Below are 15,607 nucleotides of genomic sequence, written 5' to 3' on the forward strand. Positions count from 1 at the left end.
ATTAAATACATTTCAAAATACAAGTATTTTGTTGTTTATTTTGATACATTGATCTTTATGGTATTTTATAATTGTATTCTGTAATTGTATTCTGTAATTGTATTTTGTACTTGTATCCATCTCTGACTTTACATGCAAGCAGCCCAGACATGACCTTTGACATTTTGGCCATTTCAGAGTGTGCAGGAGCAAACACCAATACACTATAAACTATATTACATCTCATAAATATACAACTTTTGATCAAGATAATATTACAATAATTCAATAAAAAGTATTGAATTACATATTATATTACTGTTATAACAAAGGAGAAACATGTTTGCATTTTCCAGCCCCAATGATTAAAGTTTAGAAAAGTGTGTACAGAGGGATCTCAAGTTATACAGTCATACAGTATTCAAAGTTCAAGTGGCATCAGAAGTACAATGCACCATGTTTCACCGGTGAGTACGAGCAAAATCAAAACAAGTTCATCTAATACTAAGATTAGCAAAAAGAGAAGATGGTATACAATGTTTGGTCACAGAGTTCACAAGCTATTTTGTGCAAATGAACAGTTGATCAAAAACCTTAAACCCCAAATGGATTTTAAGCAACTGTGGGTCTTGAGATATAAACAGACCAACAAATATGAGGCAGAAGCTACTTCTGAGAGTGAGAAGTTGAGAACATGTTCATTTGATAGAGATAATACTTGGGCATTTTAAATGGAACTGGACATACTCTGCATAACACATTACAGCATTAAAAGTACAGTAGTGCTACTTTAACCCTTCATCACTCTTCTCTCCAGTTAAACCCCTCCACCCACCCATCCACCCATCCATCCATCCATCCATCCATCCATGCATCCATCCATTCTCTCTTTCCACAGGGTGATTCAAGTGTCCTTTGTAATGGAAGCTACGTGGCTTTTCTCCCAACACCCAAACACGACCAGTCACGTTCTCGCCAGAGGCCCCTGGCACATGAGGGGCCCTCTTTCTGCGTTCTTCATGGCCTGGCCCGGGGCCCCTCGGGGTCCTCACACCCCAGTAGTGTTGGCCCAGGTAGGGAATGTATCTAGGTGGAACATGGCCCTGCCCCAGCTGTTGATGGCCAGAGTGATACACAGGATGCCGATGATGTTCATTACTATACCTGTCCTAGCCTGGGAGAGAGAGAGGTGCAATGAATTTCAAGTTCTGTTTGCAATCATTCATACTGGAAAGGCAATCAAATGATGTGGCCTAGGACAATTGTCCTCAAATTATTAGTAAATGACACATTAAGAATTTTCCTAAATTGATTTAGGATTTTTTTGCTATTATTGATTTTTGTTAATGAATAATAAGATTGACAATGCAGTAGATCATATTCTCTTTATTGAATGATGTACTTTAACTCACCATGTCAGAAACCTTGAGGTAGCCATATGAGAAGACGATAGCATTGGGCGGTGTGGCCACAGGTAACATGAAGGCAAAGGAGGCGCTGAGAGTACAAGGCACCATGACGTACAGAGGATTCATTCCAATGGACTGGGACTGAAATAAACACACAGACACACATCTTCAGCTGTCTGCGCCTGGGCTGAGGAGGACACTCCTAGATTGAGTCCCAAATGGCACCCTTTTCCCTACATAGTGCACTACTTTTGACCAGAGGCCATGCACCCTAGTCAAAAGTAGTGCACTATATACAGAATAGGGTGCCATTTGGGACACATCCCTAATGACAACACTCTAGTCTGTGGTGCTGCTTTTCTGCACCGTAATCACTTGCTCATAACTATCTGATTTTAGTGTTTGTAATTCTAGGGTTCAAAATCGTCCATTAGGCGTGTGTAATTAAGATGTAATTCTTATGCATGCTAAGTTGTTTGGGGTCTGAGTCATGGCAGGCAGGCAAAATGGAAACACACCACAGATGTCTCCAGAAAGGTGTAGAACCACAGTGTAATAGCAAAACATAGATTAGAATGGAAGCCTCTGTAGTTTGAAAATTAATAATGGCTGAGATTAATACTGGCTGAGATTATTTTTCATGTCATAATTCTCATTCCTCTGGCAGGCTTTTCCTCAACGGATATAATGGATATTATATCATTTAGTTGGATTCATTTTTGTAGCAGTTTGGAAAGACAATACAGACATAAAACAAGCAGCTAGACACAAAAGCACACATCCTAGCAGCGTCTCTTTCCCAGACTTCCCTGTAAGTAGTAGTTGGTTCACTAACCCCATTTCTCTTCCTATCCTTCTCGCTCTTTCACTCACCCTTTTCTACACTTATGTCATCTTCATGCACTCCTGTTGGCTTTGACCTCAATAAATCCCTCTCTCTATACCCCAGCTTGGAACATTCTGGCATGGCCCAGCTTGGATCCTCGCTGAGTGCTTGGGCACTGGGCACAGTGATACCATTCATCAGTGTGGATGGGGGTGGGCACCAGGACAAGCCACGGAGCTCAATTGGTGTGTTTGGCAGGGTGGCTATAGAAGGAGGGGCCCAGGGAAGGGGACCAAATGTATTCATCCCAAATGACTAACAACTACAGGCCAGGGCAACCAAACAAGGACATGTAGGCCGGCTTCCACTGGGAGTAGTTTCAGTGCTACACTCCTATAGGGGAGATTTCTGAATGAGCTTACATTGGTAAATACTGTACTTCACAACAAGGAGCTACAGTGTTCAGCCCATTGCAAGTAGTCTACTACTACTGCTGCATGTACTGTACGTGTCTGCGTGTCAGAGCAGTTTACCAGACTGGATAGCTATTGTATTCCTGCTTCCAGTTGTGTAATACTGTAATATTGTGTTGTAGTGTAGCATTGTATAGTATTGTAGTATTGTGTAGTATTGTGTAGTATTGTAATATTGTGTAGTATTGTAGTATTGTGTAGGATTGCAGTATTGTGTAGTATTGTGCAGTAGTGTAGTATTATGAAGTATTGTGTAGTATTGTGTAGTGGTGTAGTATTGTGTAGTATTGTGTAGTAGGGCCTAGTATTGTGTTATTAATACATAGCGGCGTGTTGAGTCTTACCATTGAGGCGAGGACAGGTAGGAAGAGAGTGGCCGTGGCCACGTTACTGGTGCACTCTGTGAAGATGGCGATCAGCAGACACAGGATGATAGCGATGGCCCAGGGTGGGATGGTGTGGAGGGGAGTCATCTGGTCCCCCATCCACTTAGACAGACCTGACTCCTGCAGGGGCACATACATAACCATAACCATACAATCAGTCTCAAACAACCATGGCACTCTTCATATGGTGTCGGATACATTACCAGACCCACATACATCTATATATGTACAAGTACGGTAACTACCAAAATAAAGGAAACACTTGCTTAGGGTCATGTAAAAAAATGCACAGTTGCCCGTTATTTTGGCTACCATGGCTAGAAGAAGAGATCTCAGTGACTTTGAAAGAGGGGTTTCAAAGGAGCATAGGGGGTTTAAAGTGTGTGCGTGTGTGTGTGTGTGTGTGTGTGTGTGTGTGTGTGTGTGTGTGTGTGTGTGTGTGTGTGTGTGTGTGTGTGTGTGTGTGTGTATTTGTGTTTGTGTGTGTCTCAGTCACCAGATCTCAACCCACATATGAGAGATTCTGGAGTGGCGCCAGAGACAGCGTTTTCCATCACCATCAACAAAACACCAAAATATGAAATTTCTCGTGGAAGAATGGTGTCTCATCCCTCCAATAGAGTTCCAGACACTTGTAGAAACTATGCCAAGACGCTTTGTGCTCGTTGTGGCCTAACGCCCTATTAATACACTTTATGTTGGTGTTTCGTTTCCTTTATTTTGGCAGTTACCTGTACATACTGTGTACGGTATGCAAAGACAGAAAGGTGGATTTTAGTGTACTTTAGTGGCTAAGTAAGCAGCTGATATGTTACATGTGTCATCCCACATTATATGCCATATGTTTCATTGTACTTGGGAAGTGAACAGGGTAGAGCTATGTTGACTAAGCAAAAATGTCACTTTGTCACAAAGATCCCGATGAAATGTGGGATGATTCAATTCTCAGTGGGGATCTGACTTTTTTGGTTAAAAAGTTTCTGTGGAAAGCAACCAAAGATTACACCATACATATATATAATCTTAATTTGAGCCAGTTTGCTACAGCAAGAAAATAATCCTGTAGCAACAGGAAATGAATTATTATGTGATTTATAATGAACTAACATTTTTAAAGGGGTTGACACATTTTTCGTACAAACTTCAGAAGCCTTTTGTAAACCTCAAATACACTACACATTTTACATTTCCTGCATGTCAGGAAAGTTATCCTGCAACAGGGTGATCCTACATCTGTACATGTATGTACATACTGGCCCTGTCTCTCACCTCACTGCCTTTGGCCAGGGCGAACCCTCCCCCCAAGAGGAGAACGATGCTCCAGGGTAACTTCTTCTGGGCCACCTTCCAAGTAAGCAGAGCTGGTGTGGAGCCAGCCGGGTGCTGGTGCTCTGTAGAGGGGTTAACAAATCACTGTTACAGACATGCCATTGTAATGGTCTTCAAGTCTTCATATCCTTAGATACTAAAGTAGCATACTCAAGATCAGGTACCGTGATTGTTACATTTTATGTGTGGTTTAAAACATGGTTTACCAGTGTCAAAGCTTTGGGACCTCCTGCAGCAGAAGCGTGGGGCCTTGGAAGGCAGGACAAAGAGAAGGACAGCGATGAACACTGCCACTGTGGCATCAGTTACATACCTGGAGGGAAGAACGGATAAAGATAGCGTGACTATCTGTCAGCATTCAGACACACAATTCATGTTTTCTTGCTTATTTATTCTTGTGAAGTATTGAAGTATGTGGGAAGTGAGATACACTACATGACCAAAAGTATGTGAACACCTGCTCGTCGAACATCTCATTCCACAATCATGGGCATTAATATGGATTTGGTCCCCCCTTTGCTGCTATAACAGCCTCCACTCTTCTGGGAAGGATTTCCACTAGATGTTGGAACATTGCTGCAGGGACTTGCTTCCATTCAGCCACAAGAGCATTAGTGAGGTCGGGCACTGATGTTGGGTGATTAGGCCTGGCTCACAATCCGCATTCCAATTCATCCCAAAGGTGTTCAATGGGGTTGAGGTCAGGGCTCTGTGCAGGCCAGTCAAGTTCTTCCACACCAATCTCGACAAACTATTTCTGTATGGACCTCGCTTTGTGCACGGAGGCATTGTCATGCTGAAACAGGAAAGGGCCTTCCCCAAACTGTTTGCCACAAAGTTGGAAGCACAGAATTGTCTAGATTGTCATTATACGCTGTAGCGTTAAGATTTCCCTTCACTGGAACTAAGGGGCCTAGCCTGAACCGTGGAAAACAGCCCCAGACCATTATTCCACCTCCACCAAATTTTACAGTTGCCACTATGCATTGGGACAGGTAGCGTTCTCCTGGCATCTGCCAAATCCAGATTAATCCGTAGGACTGCCAGATGGTGAAGCGTGATTAATCACTCCAGAGAACGCGTTTCCACTGCTCCAGAGTCCAATGGCGGCGAGCTTTACACCACTCCAGCCGACGCTTGTCATTGCACATGGTGATCTTAGGCTTGTGTGCGGCTGCTCGGCCATGGAAACCCATTTCATGAAGCTCCCGATGAACAGTTCTTATGCTGACGTTGCTTCCAGAGGCAGTTTGGAACTCGGTAGTGAGTGTCCCGTTCTGTGAGCTTGTGTGGCCTACCACTTCGCGGCTGAGCCGTTGTTGCTCCTAGACGTTTCCACTTCACAATAACAGCATTGACAAATAACAGGACTTACAGTTGACCGGGGCAGCTCTAGCAGGGCAGAAATTTGACAAACTGACTTGTTGGAAAGGTGGCATCCTATGACAGTGCCACGTTGAAAGTCACTGAGCTCTTCAGTAAGGCCATTCTACTGCCAATGTTTGTATATGGAGATTGCATGGCTGTGTGCTCAATTTTATACACCTGTAAATAGCCAAATCCACTAATTTGAACAGGTGTCCACATACGTTTGTATATATAGTGTATAATTTGTCAATCTAATGTTTTTGTAACGGTCTCAAGTCTTTTTTTGTATTGATTAGGGCTGCGTCTCAAATGGCACCATATTCCCTTTATGGCTCACTACTTTTGACCAGAGCAATATGGGCCCTGGTCAAAAGTAGTGAACTATAAAGGGAATAGAATGCCATTTGAAAAGTATACCAGGCCTGTGTAATATGCTGTGTATGTACTGTGTAGTATTTATGAAGAGTAAAGGGCCGTACTCTGCGTCAGTGTTGAAGATGTATGTGGCCCAGCCTGCCACGAAGCCAGGATCTCTGGTGAACCACAGAACCACCAGACAACTGAACAGACCCAGCACACTCAGCTCTCCAAAAGACATTGAGCCCAGCTGACGATGCTGCTCCTTGATCACATTATATACAGCTATCTCTTTCTCTGTCTTCGCTGACCCACAGCCCCACGTCTTCTTAAAACTGGGAATGGAGGGAGAGAAAGGGGTTTAGGCTTATAGGGTGATTCAGCAGTAAATCGAATTCAGTAGAGTGATGAATGAGGATGATCTCTGACTGAAAGATAAAACATCATCTTATGATCTGAAACTCACTTGAATCCCATGAAGACAAACTGCAGCCAGAGCCAAGCCAGGGTCAGCATCAGGATCATGTTGGGGAAAGCAAAGCCGAACCAGGACGCAAAGTTGATGACATCTCCATTGTCAGGAAACAGCCTGAGGGAAAGATAAAATATTATTAACATTAACGCATAAAGAAAAACATGATTTGAAAGATACATGATTTGAAAGTACTGAAATACACTGAGGACACAATCCATAGCTGAAAGTACTGAAATACACTGAGGACACAATCCATAGCTGAAAGTACTGAAATACACTGAGGACACAATCCATAGCTGAAAGTACTGAAATACACTGAGGACACAATCCATAGCTGAAAGTACTGAAATACACTGAGGACACAATCCATAGCTGAAAGTACTGAAATACACTGAGGACACAATCCATAGCTGAAAGTACCCACTGGTTCATCTGTCCCTTGAGCACCAGGTTGGGTCCAGTCCCTGTGAGGGTGGCAGTGCCCCCGATGCTGGCAGCGTAGCAGACACACAGCGTCATGCCCTTACACATCTTCTTCTTGTCTGCAGCCTCCTTACGCTGGATAGCCTCCATAAACGGGTCTAAACAGGTCACCACAACTGGACAAACACAGTCCAAATAGGAACGTTAACATAGCCCAAATAGTCTCAAAGCAAACATTTGCAATGCACACTGCTCATACATATGCTCCCTAATAAGCTTACATGGTCCCCGAGCTCATTCAATGGATAATAACCCCTTTCATTAAACGCACAAATGAACTGTTCATTAATTTGTCCTTCTCTGCTCAGTGCTCACCATGTCCCTCTGCCTGTTTCTCTGTTTGTTTGCTGTCAGTGGTGTCCTGAAGCTGGGTACCCTCCTCAGTACTGAGGATCACAGGCATCTCAGTCTCTTTGTAGTTGTTGAGCTGCTCCAGAACAGCCTGGACGATGGGTACCATCATGGCTGTGGTGGCTGTGTTACTGATCCACATGGACAGGAAGGCTGTCACCCCCATGAAGCCCAGCATCAGACTGGAAAGAGAGGAAATCATAGAATGACAGAGAATCATAGCAATTATAGGATCTCCATGGAGGAAACACAGGCCTCAGCAAAGAAATGTGGAATAAGAATATTCTGTAACACTTTACTTAAAGCATGGCATACAGGTTTAATGCTTTATAACTTGTTATAAGCATGTATGAGCTTTAAGAAGGTCTTATAACAAGGCTTATAAAATGTTATATTCATCTATGCATAAAATTGGCAAAGTGTCTCAATGGGCTTTACTGAGATGGATCAGACCAAGTAAAAGGCAGAATACCCTCTGACACAGAGAGAGTGAAATGTTAGGTAATGTGTCCACATCATGTACAGTTGAAGTCGGAAGTTTACATACACTTAGGTTGGAGTCATTAAAACTCGTTTTTCAACCACTCCACAAATGTATTGTTTACAAACTATAGTTTTGGCAAGTCGGTTAGGACATCTACTTCGTGCATGACACAAGTAATTTTTCCAACAATTGTTTACAGACAGATTATTTCACTTATAATTCACTGTATCACAATTCCAGTGGGTCGGTAGTTTACATACACTAAGTTGACTGTGCCTTTAAACAGCTTGGAAAATTCCAGAAAATGGTGTCATGGCTTTAGAAGCTTCTGATAGGCTAATTGACATCATTTGAGTCAATTGGAGGTGTACCTGTGGATGTATTTCAAGGCCTAACTTCAAACTCAGTGCCTCTTTGCTTGACATCATGGGAAAATGAAAACAAATCAGTCAAGAAAAAAAATTGTAGACCTCCACAAGTCTGGTTCATCCTTGGGAGCAATTTCCAAACACCTGAAGGTACCACGTTCATCTGTAAAAAAACAATAGTACGCAAGTATAAACACCATGGGACCACGTAGCCGTCATACCGCTCAGGAAGGAGAGTTCTGTCTCGTAGAGATGAACATACTTTGGTGCGAAAAGTGCAAATCAATCCCAGAACAACAACAAAGGACCTTGTGAAGATGCTGGAGGAAACAGGTACAAAAGTATCTATATCCACAGTAAAATGAGTCCTATATCGACATAACCTGAAAGGCCGCTCAGCAAGGAAGAAGCCACTGCTCCAAAACCGCCATAAAAAAGCCAGACTACTGTTTGCAACTGCACATGGGGACAAAGATCGTACTTTTTGGAGAAATGTCCTCTGGTCTGATGAAACAAAAATAGAACTGTTTGGCCATAATGACCATCGTTATGTTTGGAGGACAAAGGGGGACTTGCAAACCGAAGAACACCATCCCAACCGTAAAGCACGGGGGTGGCAGCATCATGCTGTGGGGGTGCTTTGCTGCAGGAGGGACTGGTGCACTTCACAAAATAGATGGTATCATGAGGAAGGAAAATTATGTGGATATATTGAAGCAACATCTCAAGACATCAGTCAGGAAGTTAAAGCTTGGGTCTTCCAAATGGACAATGACCCCAAGCATACTTCCAAAGTTGTGGCAAAATGGCTTAAGGACAACAAAGTCAAGGTTTTGGAGTGGCCATCACAATCCTATAGAACATTTGTGGGCAAAGCATGTGCGAGCAAGGAGGCCTACAAACCTGACTCAGTTACACCAGCTCTGTCAGGAGGAATGGGCCAAAATTCACCCAACTTATTGTGGGAAGCTTGTGGAAGGCTACCCGAAACGTTTGACCGAAGTTAAACAATTTAAAGGCAATGCTACCATATACTAATTGAGTGTATGTAAACTTCTGACCCACTGGGAATGTGATGAAAGAAATAAAAGCTTAAATAAATCATTTTCTCTACTATTATTCTGACATTTCACATTCTTAAAATAAAGTGGTGATCCTAACTGACAGGGAATTTTTACTAGGATTAAATGTCAGGAGTTGTGAAAAACTGAGTTTAAATGTATTTGGCTAAGGTTTATGTCAATTTCTGACTTCAACTGTATAATGGCAAGGTCAATACAATATAATATACCTGTAGATAGTCATAAAGATGAACGGATTTCCCTTCTCTAGAGATATATATATCGGGGGATTTGTATTGATGGGTTAGTTAGTTAGCTAATTTAGTTAGTTACAGTGGCTTGCAAAAGTATTCACCCCCCTTAGCATTTTTCCTATTTTGTTGCCTTACAACCTGGAATTAAAATGGATTTTGGGGGGGTTTGTATCATTTGTTTTACACAACATGCCTACCACTTTGAAGATGCAAAATATTTTTTATTGTGAAACAAACAAGAAATAAGACAAAAAAACTGAAAACTTGAGCGTGCATAACTATTCACCCCCCCAAAGTCAATACTTTGTAGAGCCACCGTTTGCAGCAATCACAGCTGCATGTCTCTTGGGGTATGTTTCTATAAGCTTGGCACATCTAGCCACTGGGATTTTTGCCCATTCTTCAAGGCAAAACTGCTCCAGCTCCTTCAAGTTGGATGGGTTCCGCTGGTGTACAGCAATCTTTAAGTCATACCACAGATTATCAATTGGATTGAGGTTTGGGCTTTGACTAGGCCATTCCAAGACATGTAAATGTTTCCCCTTAAACCACTCGAGTGTTGCTTTAGCAGTATGCTTAGGGTCATTGTTCTGCTGGAAGGTGAACCTCCGTCCCAGTCTCAAATCTCTGGAAGACTGAAACAGGTTTCCCTCAAGAATTTCCCTGTATTTAGCGCCATCCATCATTCCTTCAATTCTGACCAGTTTCCCAGTCCCTGCCGATGACAAACATCCCCACAGCATGATGCTGCCACCACCATGCTGGATGGCGTTCTCGGGGTGATGAGAGGTGTTGGGTTTGCGCCAGACATAGCGTTTTCCTTGATGGCCAAAAACCTACATTTTAGTCTCATCTGACCAGAGTACCTTCTTCCATATGTTTGAGGAGTCTCTCACATGCCTTTTGGCGAACACCAAATGTGTTTGCTTATTTTTTTCTTTAAGCAGTGGCTTTTTTTCTGGCCACTCTCCCGTAAATCCCAGCTCTGTGGAATGTACGGCTTAAAGTGGTCCTATGGACAGATACTCTAATCTCTGCTGTGGAGCTTTGCAGCTCCTTCAGGGTTATCTTTTGTCTCTTTGTTGCCTCTCTGATTAATGCCATCCTTGTCTGGTCCGTGTGTTTTTGTGGGCGTCCCTCTCTTGGCAAGTTTGTTGTGGTGCCATATTCTTTCCATTTTTTAATAATGGATTTAATGGTGCTCTGTGGGATGTTCAAAGTTTCTGATATTTTTTTATAACCCTACCCTGATCTGTACTTATCCACAACTTTGTCCCTGACCTGTTTGGAGAGATCCTTGGTCTTCATGATGCCGCTTGCTTGGTGGTGCCCCTTGCTTAGTGGTGTTGCAGACTCTGGGGCCTTTCAGAACAGGTGTATATATACTGAGATCATGTGACACTTAGATTGCACACAGGTGGACTTTATTTAAATAAGTATGTGACTTCTGAAGGTAATTGGTTGCACCAGATCTTATTTAGGGACTTCATAGCAAAGTGGGTGAATACATATGCACGCACCACTTTTATTTTAAGAATTTTTTGAAACGTTATTTTTTAAATTTCACTTCACCAATTTGGACTATTTTGTGTATGTCCATTACATGAAATCCAAATAAAAATCAATTTAAATTACAGGTTGTAATGCAACAAAATTGGAAAAATGCCAAGGGGGATGAATACTTTTGCAAGGCACTGTAGTTAGTTAGTTAGTTAGTTAGTTAGTTAGTTAGTTAGTTGAGGGTCACTCACAGAGCAGGGCGCACCCCTACAAAGAGCAGCACTCGGAGGGCAATGCGTTTGTGCAGGTTCCAGTGCTCCACTGCCACCGCCACCATCAGTCCTCCCACAAACAGCATGTTGGTGTCCTTCAGGTACTGCATACACACCTGGAAGACACACACAGACAAGTGACTCATGGGTCCATATTGTATTTGTGTAAGCTCATGCAAACATCTACCAATACTGTATCTACTAAAACAATGTGCAGACACCATTGTGAAGTATACTGAACAAAAATATAAACGCAACATGCAACAATTTCAACGATTATACTGAGTTACAGTTCATATAAGGAAATCAGTCAATTGAAATAAATTCATTAGGCCCTAATCTATGGATTTCACATGACTGGGCAGGGAAGCAGCTCTGGGTGGGCCTGGGAGGGCATAGGCCCACCCACTTGGGAGCCAAGCCCACCCACTGGGGAGCCAGACCCAGCCAATCAGAATGAGTTTTTCCCCACAAAAGGGCTTTATTACAGACATAAATACTCCTCAGTTTCATCAGCTGTCCGGGTGGCTGGTCTCAGACGATCCCGCAGGTGAAGAAGCCAGATATGGAGGTCCTGGGCTGGCGTGGTTACACATGGTCTGCAGTTGTGAGGCCGGTTGGACGTATTGCCAAATTCTCTAAAACAATGTTGGAGGTGGCTTATGGTAGAGAAATGAACATTACATTCTCTGGCAACAGCTCTGTTGGACATTCCTGCAGTCAGCATGCCAATTGCATGCTCCCTCAAAACTTGAGACATCTGTGACATTGTGTTGTGTGACAAAACTGCACATTTTAGAGTGGCCTTTTATTGTCTCCAGCACAAGGTTCACCTGTGTAATGATCATGCTGTTTAATCAGCTTCTTGATATGCCACACCTGTCAGGTGGATGGATTGTCTTGGCAAAGGAGAAATGCTCACTAACAGGGATGTAAACAAATTTGTGCGTATGGAACATTTCTGGGACCTTTTATTTCAGCTCATGAAACATGGGACCAATACTTTACATGTTGCGTTTATATTTTTGTTCAGTATATATTGAATATCAGTAGGCTACTATAGTACAGTTTCATTAGTACAGTTTTATAGTAGTTTCTTCATCATGTTATTAAAAGGTCTTCATGGCATGCAGTAGAGGCTGTCTTACGTCTTTGGACTGCATGATGCCAAACATGGGGAAGAGGACAGCAGGGAGCAGGGCAGTGACAGCCAGCGGTAAGGCCTCTGTACACCAGTACACTGCCATCAGGATGATCACATAGGCACATGCTGCCTCCTGCACAACACATACATAGGATCCAACAGGTCACCAACAGGTCACCAACAGGTCAGAACATCCAACCCACCTGGGAATGATTACTGCTGGCTCATACGAATGCAATATCTTAATTTGACCCTGCTTCTCATAGCAGGAAAATAATCCTGCAACAACAGGAAATGTTAATTATTATCTGAATTATAATTAATGGACCTTTTTTTAGGGGTGGATACATTCTTGGTTAGGGCAAGTCTGACATTTTGAAGTGGAAATTATCAACTTTAGAATACTTTTCAAAGGCCTGAATACACTACAATTTGCATTTCCTTATGCACAGGAATATTCTCTGCGACAACAGAGTGATCAAATTAAGATAGCAGATCTGTACTGCTGTTAGGGACAGGAAAATGATATGACACAAAAGTCACTATAATCCTAAATTGGAGAGATTATAGTTGATTAGTACTGAGATATGTTGATTGGGGTTAAAGATCACTGTTGTAGTACATGGCAGCACCTGTTAGTCTCAACTGTACACTGATCAGTCCACACTTATCACTCAGCAGTCCTCTATGATGTGTGTGTCTGTGTGTGTGTGTGTGTGTGCATGACAGATTAGGTGTGATGACGTAGTAGGTATTGATTCTGATACACTGAAACTACACACCAAGGATAAGACAAAGATAACATGCTTATAGCCCCATGAGTGAGAACACATGATGCAGTGGTGGCAACACTAGGACAGAGTCTCAGCTTCGGTGGCATGTAAAACTGCGTTCCAAATGGCACCCTATTCCCTATGTAGTGCACTACTTTTGACTAGGGGCTATGGTAAAAAGTAGTGCCATTTGGAGAACCTATGACAGGACGATTCAGTGTAACTAGCGTTCCCACGCTGGAGATGACCTGCCATATAGGGTTTAAACAACAGCATTAGGCTACTGTCTTTGACACAGTCTCAGGGCACAGGGATGATGGGCGGCAGGTAACCTAGCGGTTAGGAGCGTTGGACCAGTAACCGAAAGGTCACTTGTTCAAATCCCTGAGCTAACTAGGTGAAAAATCTGTCAATGTGCCCTTGAGCAAGGCACTTAACCCTAATTGCTCCTGTAAGTCGCTCTGGATAAGAGTGTCTGCTAAATAAATATAAAAATGGTTCTACGTAGCTTCTGCCATGCTGCAACTCACTGTTTAGGTGGCATCAACAGGTGCAAGGCTGAACAAAACCTATGCGATGACTAAATGTCTCTCAACCACAGAATGCAGTTAGACCTGCTTCAGTACATTTTCCAAAAAGTGTCTAATTGAAGGTTTATGATCAATTTAATTATACAAATTACCAACTCCTTTTGCATTTTACAAATTAAACAATATAATTAAACAACAATATAAAACCTGCTTACAAGATACATAAAATATATTTTAAACATAAAAATGTGTGTGTAAATCTGTGCAAAACATATGTGACAATTTACATACCTTTGTTCCAATGACTAAAGGCAGCGGGAGAAGAAGTAACGGGGTAGAGAATAGAACAATCTCATTCTTCAGATTCCGAAGGGATTTCAGAAATGCTGCCATCCTTTGACTTGAGGCGATACAGAGGCAAAGAAAGTTGGAGCACTAGGGACCGTCGTTTTACTTAGAGCGGGTCGGGGGAGGGGAGGAAGTGAAAGGGGGAGCAAGGGGGAGTCCCGCAGCTGATAATAGGAGAGGGAAGAGAGCTCATGAACATATAATGATGGGAGGGAGACAGACGGAGAGAGAGAAGGCTAAAGCTAGATTTAACGGTGGTGGGATCCTGAATACCTTCACCACAACTTGTTCAAAAAACATGCATTAAAATGTATGACTGATTTTGTTTCTTTCAGAGAGATTAAAAAAACAATCAATAACAATTATGTAAACTACGACCAGTATCTCAATATTTATTATCTAATTAAATTGATTATAGCTTTTTCAAATGGAACTGATAACTCAAATTCGGACAGAGATATTAAACCCTGTACTAGCTGTACACCTCAAATATAAAAACAAATTATGAGCACATTTAACAAATATAATAATCTTAACTTTCTGGACTCCATGAAACTAATAGTGTTTTCAATTGTGCTTGATTTACATTTTAGTCATTTAGCAGACGCTCTTATCCAGAGCGACTTACAGGAGCAATTAGGGTTAAGTGCCTTGCTCAAGGGCACAGACAGATTTTTCACCTAGTCGGCTCGGGGATTAGAACCAGCGACCTTTCGGTTACTGGCACAACGCTCTTAACCACTAAGATACCTGCCGACCTTGATGAGCCATGAAGTGTCATGATGTTCTGTGACCTTTCCCTGTATAGTCCTCTGGGTCTGCACAGACAGCAGTAATGATAATGTTCCCTTTGGTGGTGAGCTGAACAACTTTTAATTAGTGTTTCCAAATCTCTGTGGGTTATGACCCAGTATATGGGCTTTCCACTATCATGCCCAGTCACATTTCTGCTTCTTTTGAAGCCAAGTCTTACATGTTATTACAGCAAAAGCAATAACTGTTTGGACAAGATTCAAATGTATTGTGCTTAGTCATTGACTTTATAGCACTAAACCATATGGAGTTTACCATGCATGTCATTCTCAAGACTAACCTTTATCTTAGGAGTAGCACATTGAGATAGCGAAAGAGAGGCCCAACATAACATGCAGAAGATAGCCTACTGTTTTAGAGTGAACTAGCTCTATGGACAAACTATATGAGATATATGAGGTAATTCTATCTGTCCGGTGCAATATTTTATTCCAATCAATGTTTTATCAGTTACAAATGATACATATTTTTTCCCACCACATAAGACCCATAGGATCACGGACTAGCCCTGAGCTGACTGATCTCAAAGGATCTTATATCGCCACCTTGTGGGTTTTCTGATTAGCTGCAGTTCAGTGATCCTTATGTAATTTGTTTGCGTACCTGGATTTGTGTGGCATGATT

General features: G+C 42.2%; 1 protein-coding gene across 1 annotated transcript; it reads right to left on the reverse strand.

The window, feature by feature from the left end:
- On the reverse strand, nt 1–14,227 carry LOC121567968 (solute carrier family 13 member 5-like). The gene is made up of 12 exons (XM_041878393.2): nt 14,114–14,227; nt 12,524–12,652; nt 11,355–11,491; nt 7,401–7,618; nt 7,027–7,201; nt 6,594–6,716; nt 6,250–6,462; nt 4,609–4,715; nt 4,343–4,464; nt 3,032–3,193; nt 1,392–1,529; nt 1–1,153 (listed from the first exon to the last, which is right to left on the reverse strand). Exons 1-12 carry the CDS (start codon nt 14,213–14,215, stop codon nt 1,028–1,030), a joined length of 1,752 nt encoding a protein of 583 aa, XP_041734327.1. The 5' UTR covers nt 14,216–14,227; the 3' UTR covers nt 1–1,027.
- Nucleotides 14,228–15,607: the final 1,380 nt, after the last annotated feature.

This window comes from Coregonus clupeaformis, chromosome 6 (genome assembly GCF_020615455.1).
Source record: "Coregonus clupeaformis isolate EN_2021a chromosome 6, ASM2061545v1, whole genome shotgun sequence".
NCBI classification, from domain to species: Eukaryota; Metazoa; Chordata; class Actinopteri; order Salmoniformes; family Salmonidae; genus Coregonus; species Coregonus clupeaformis.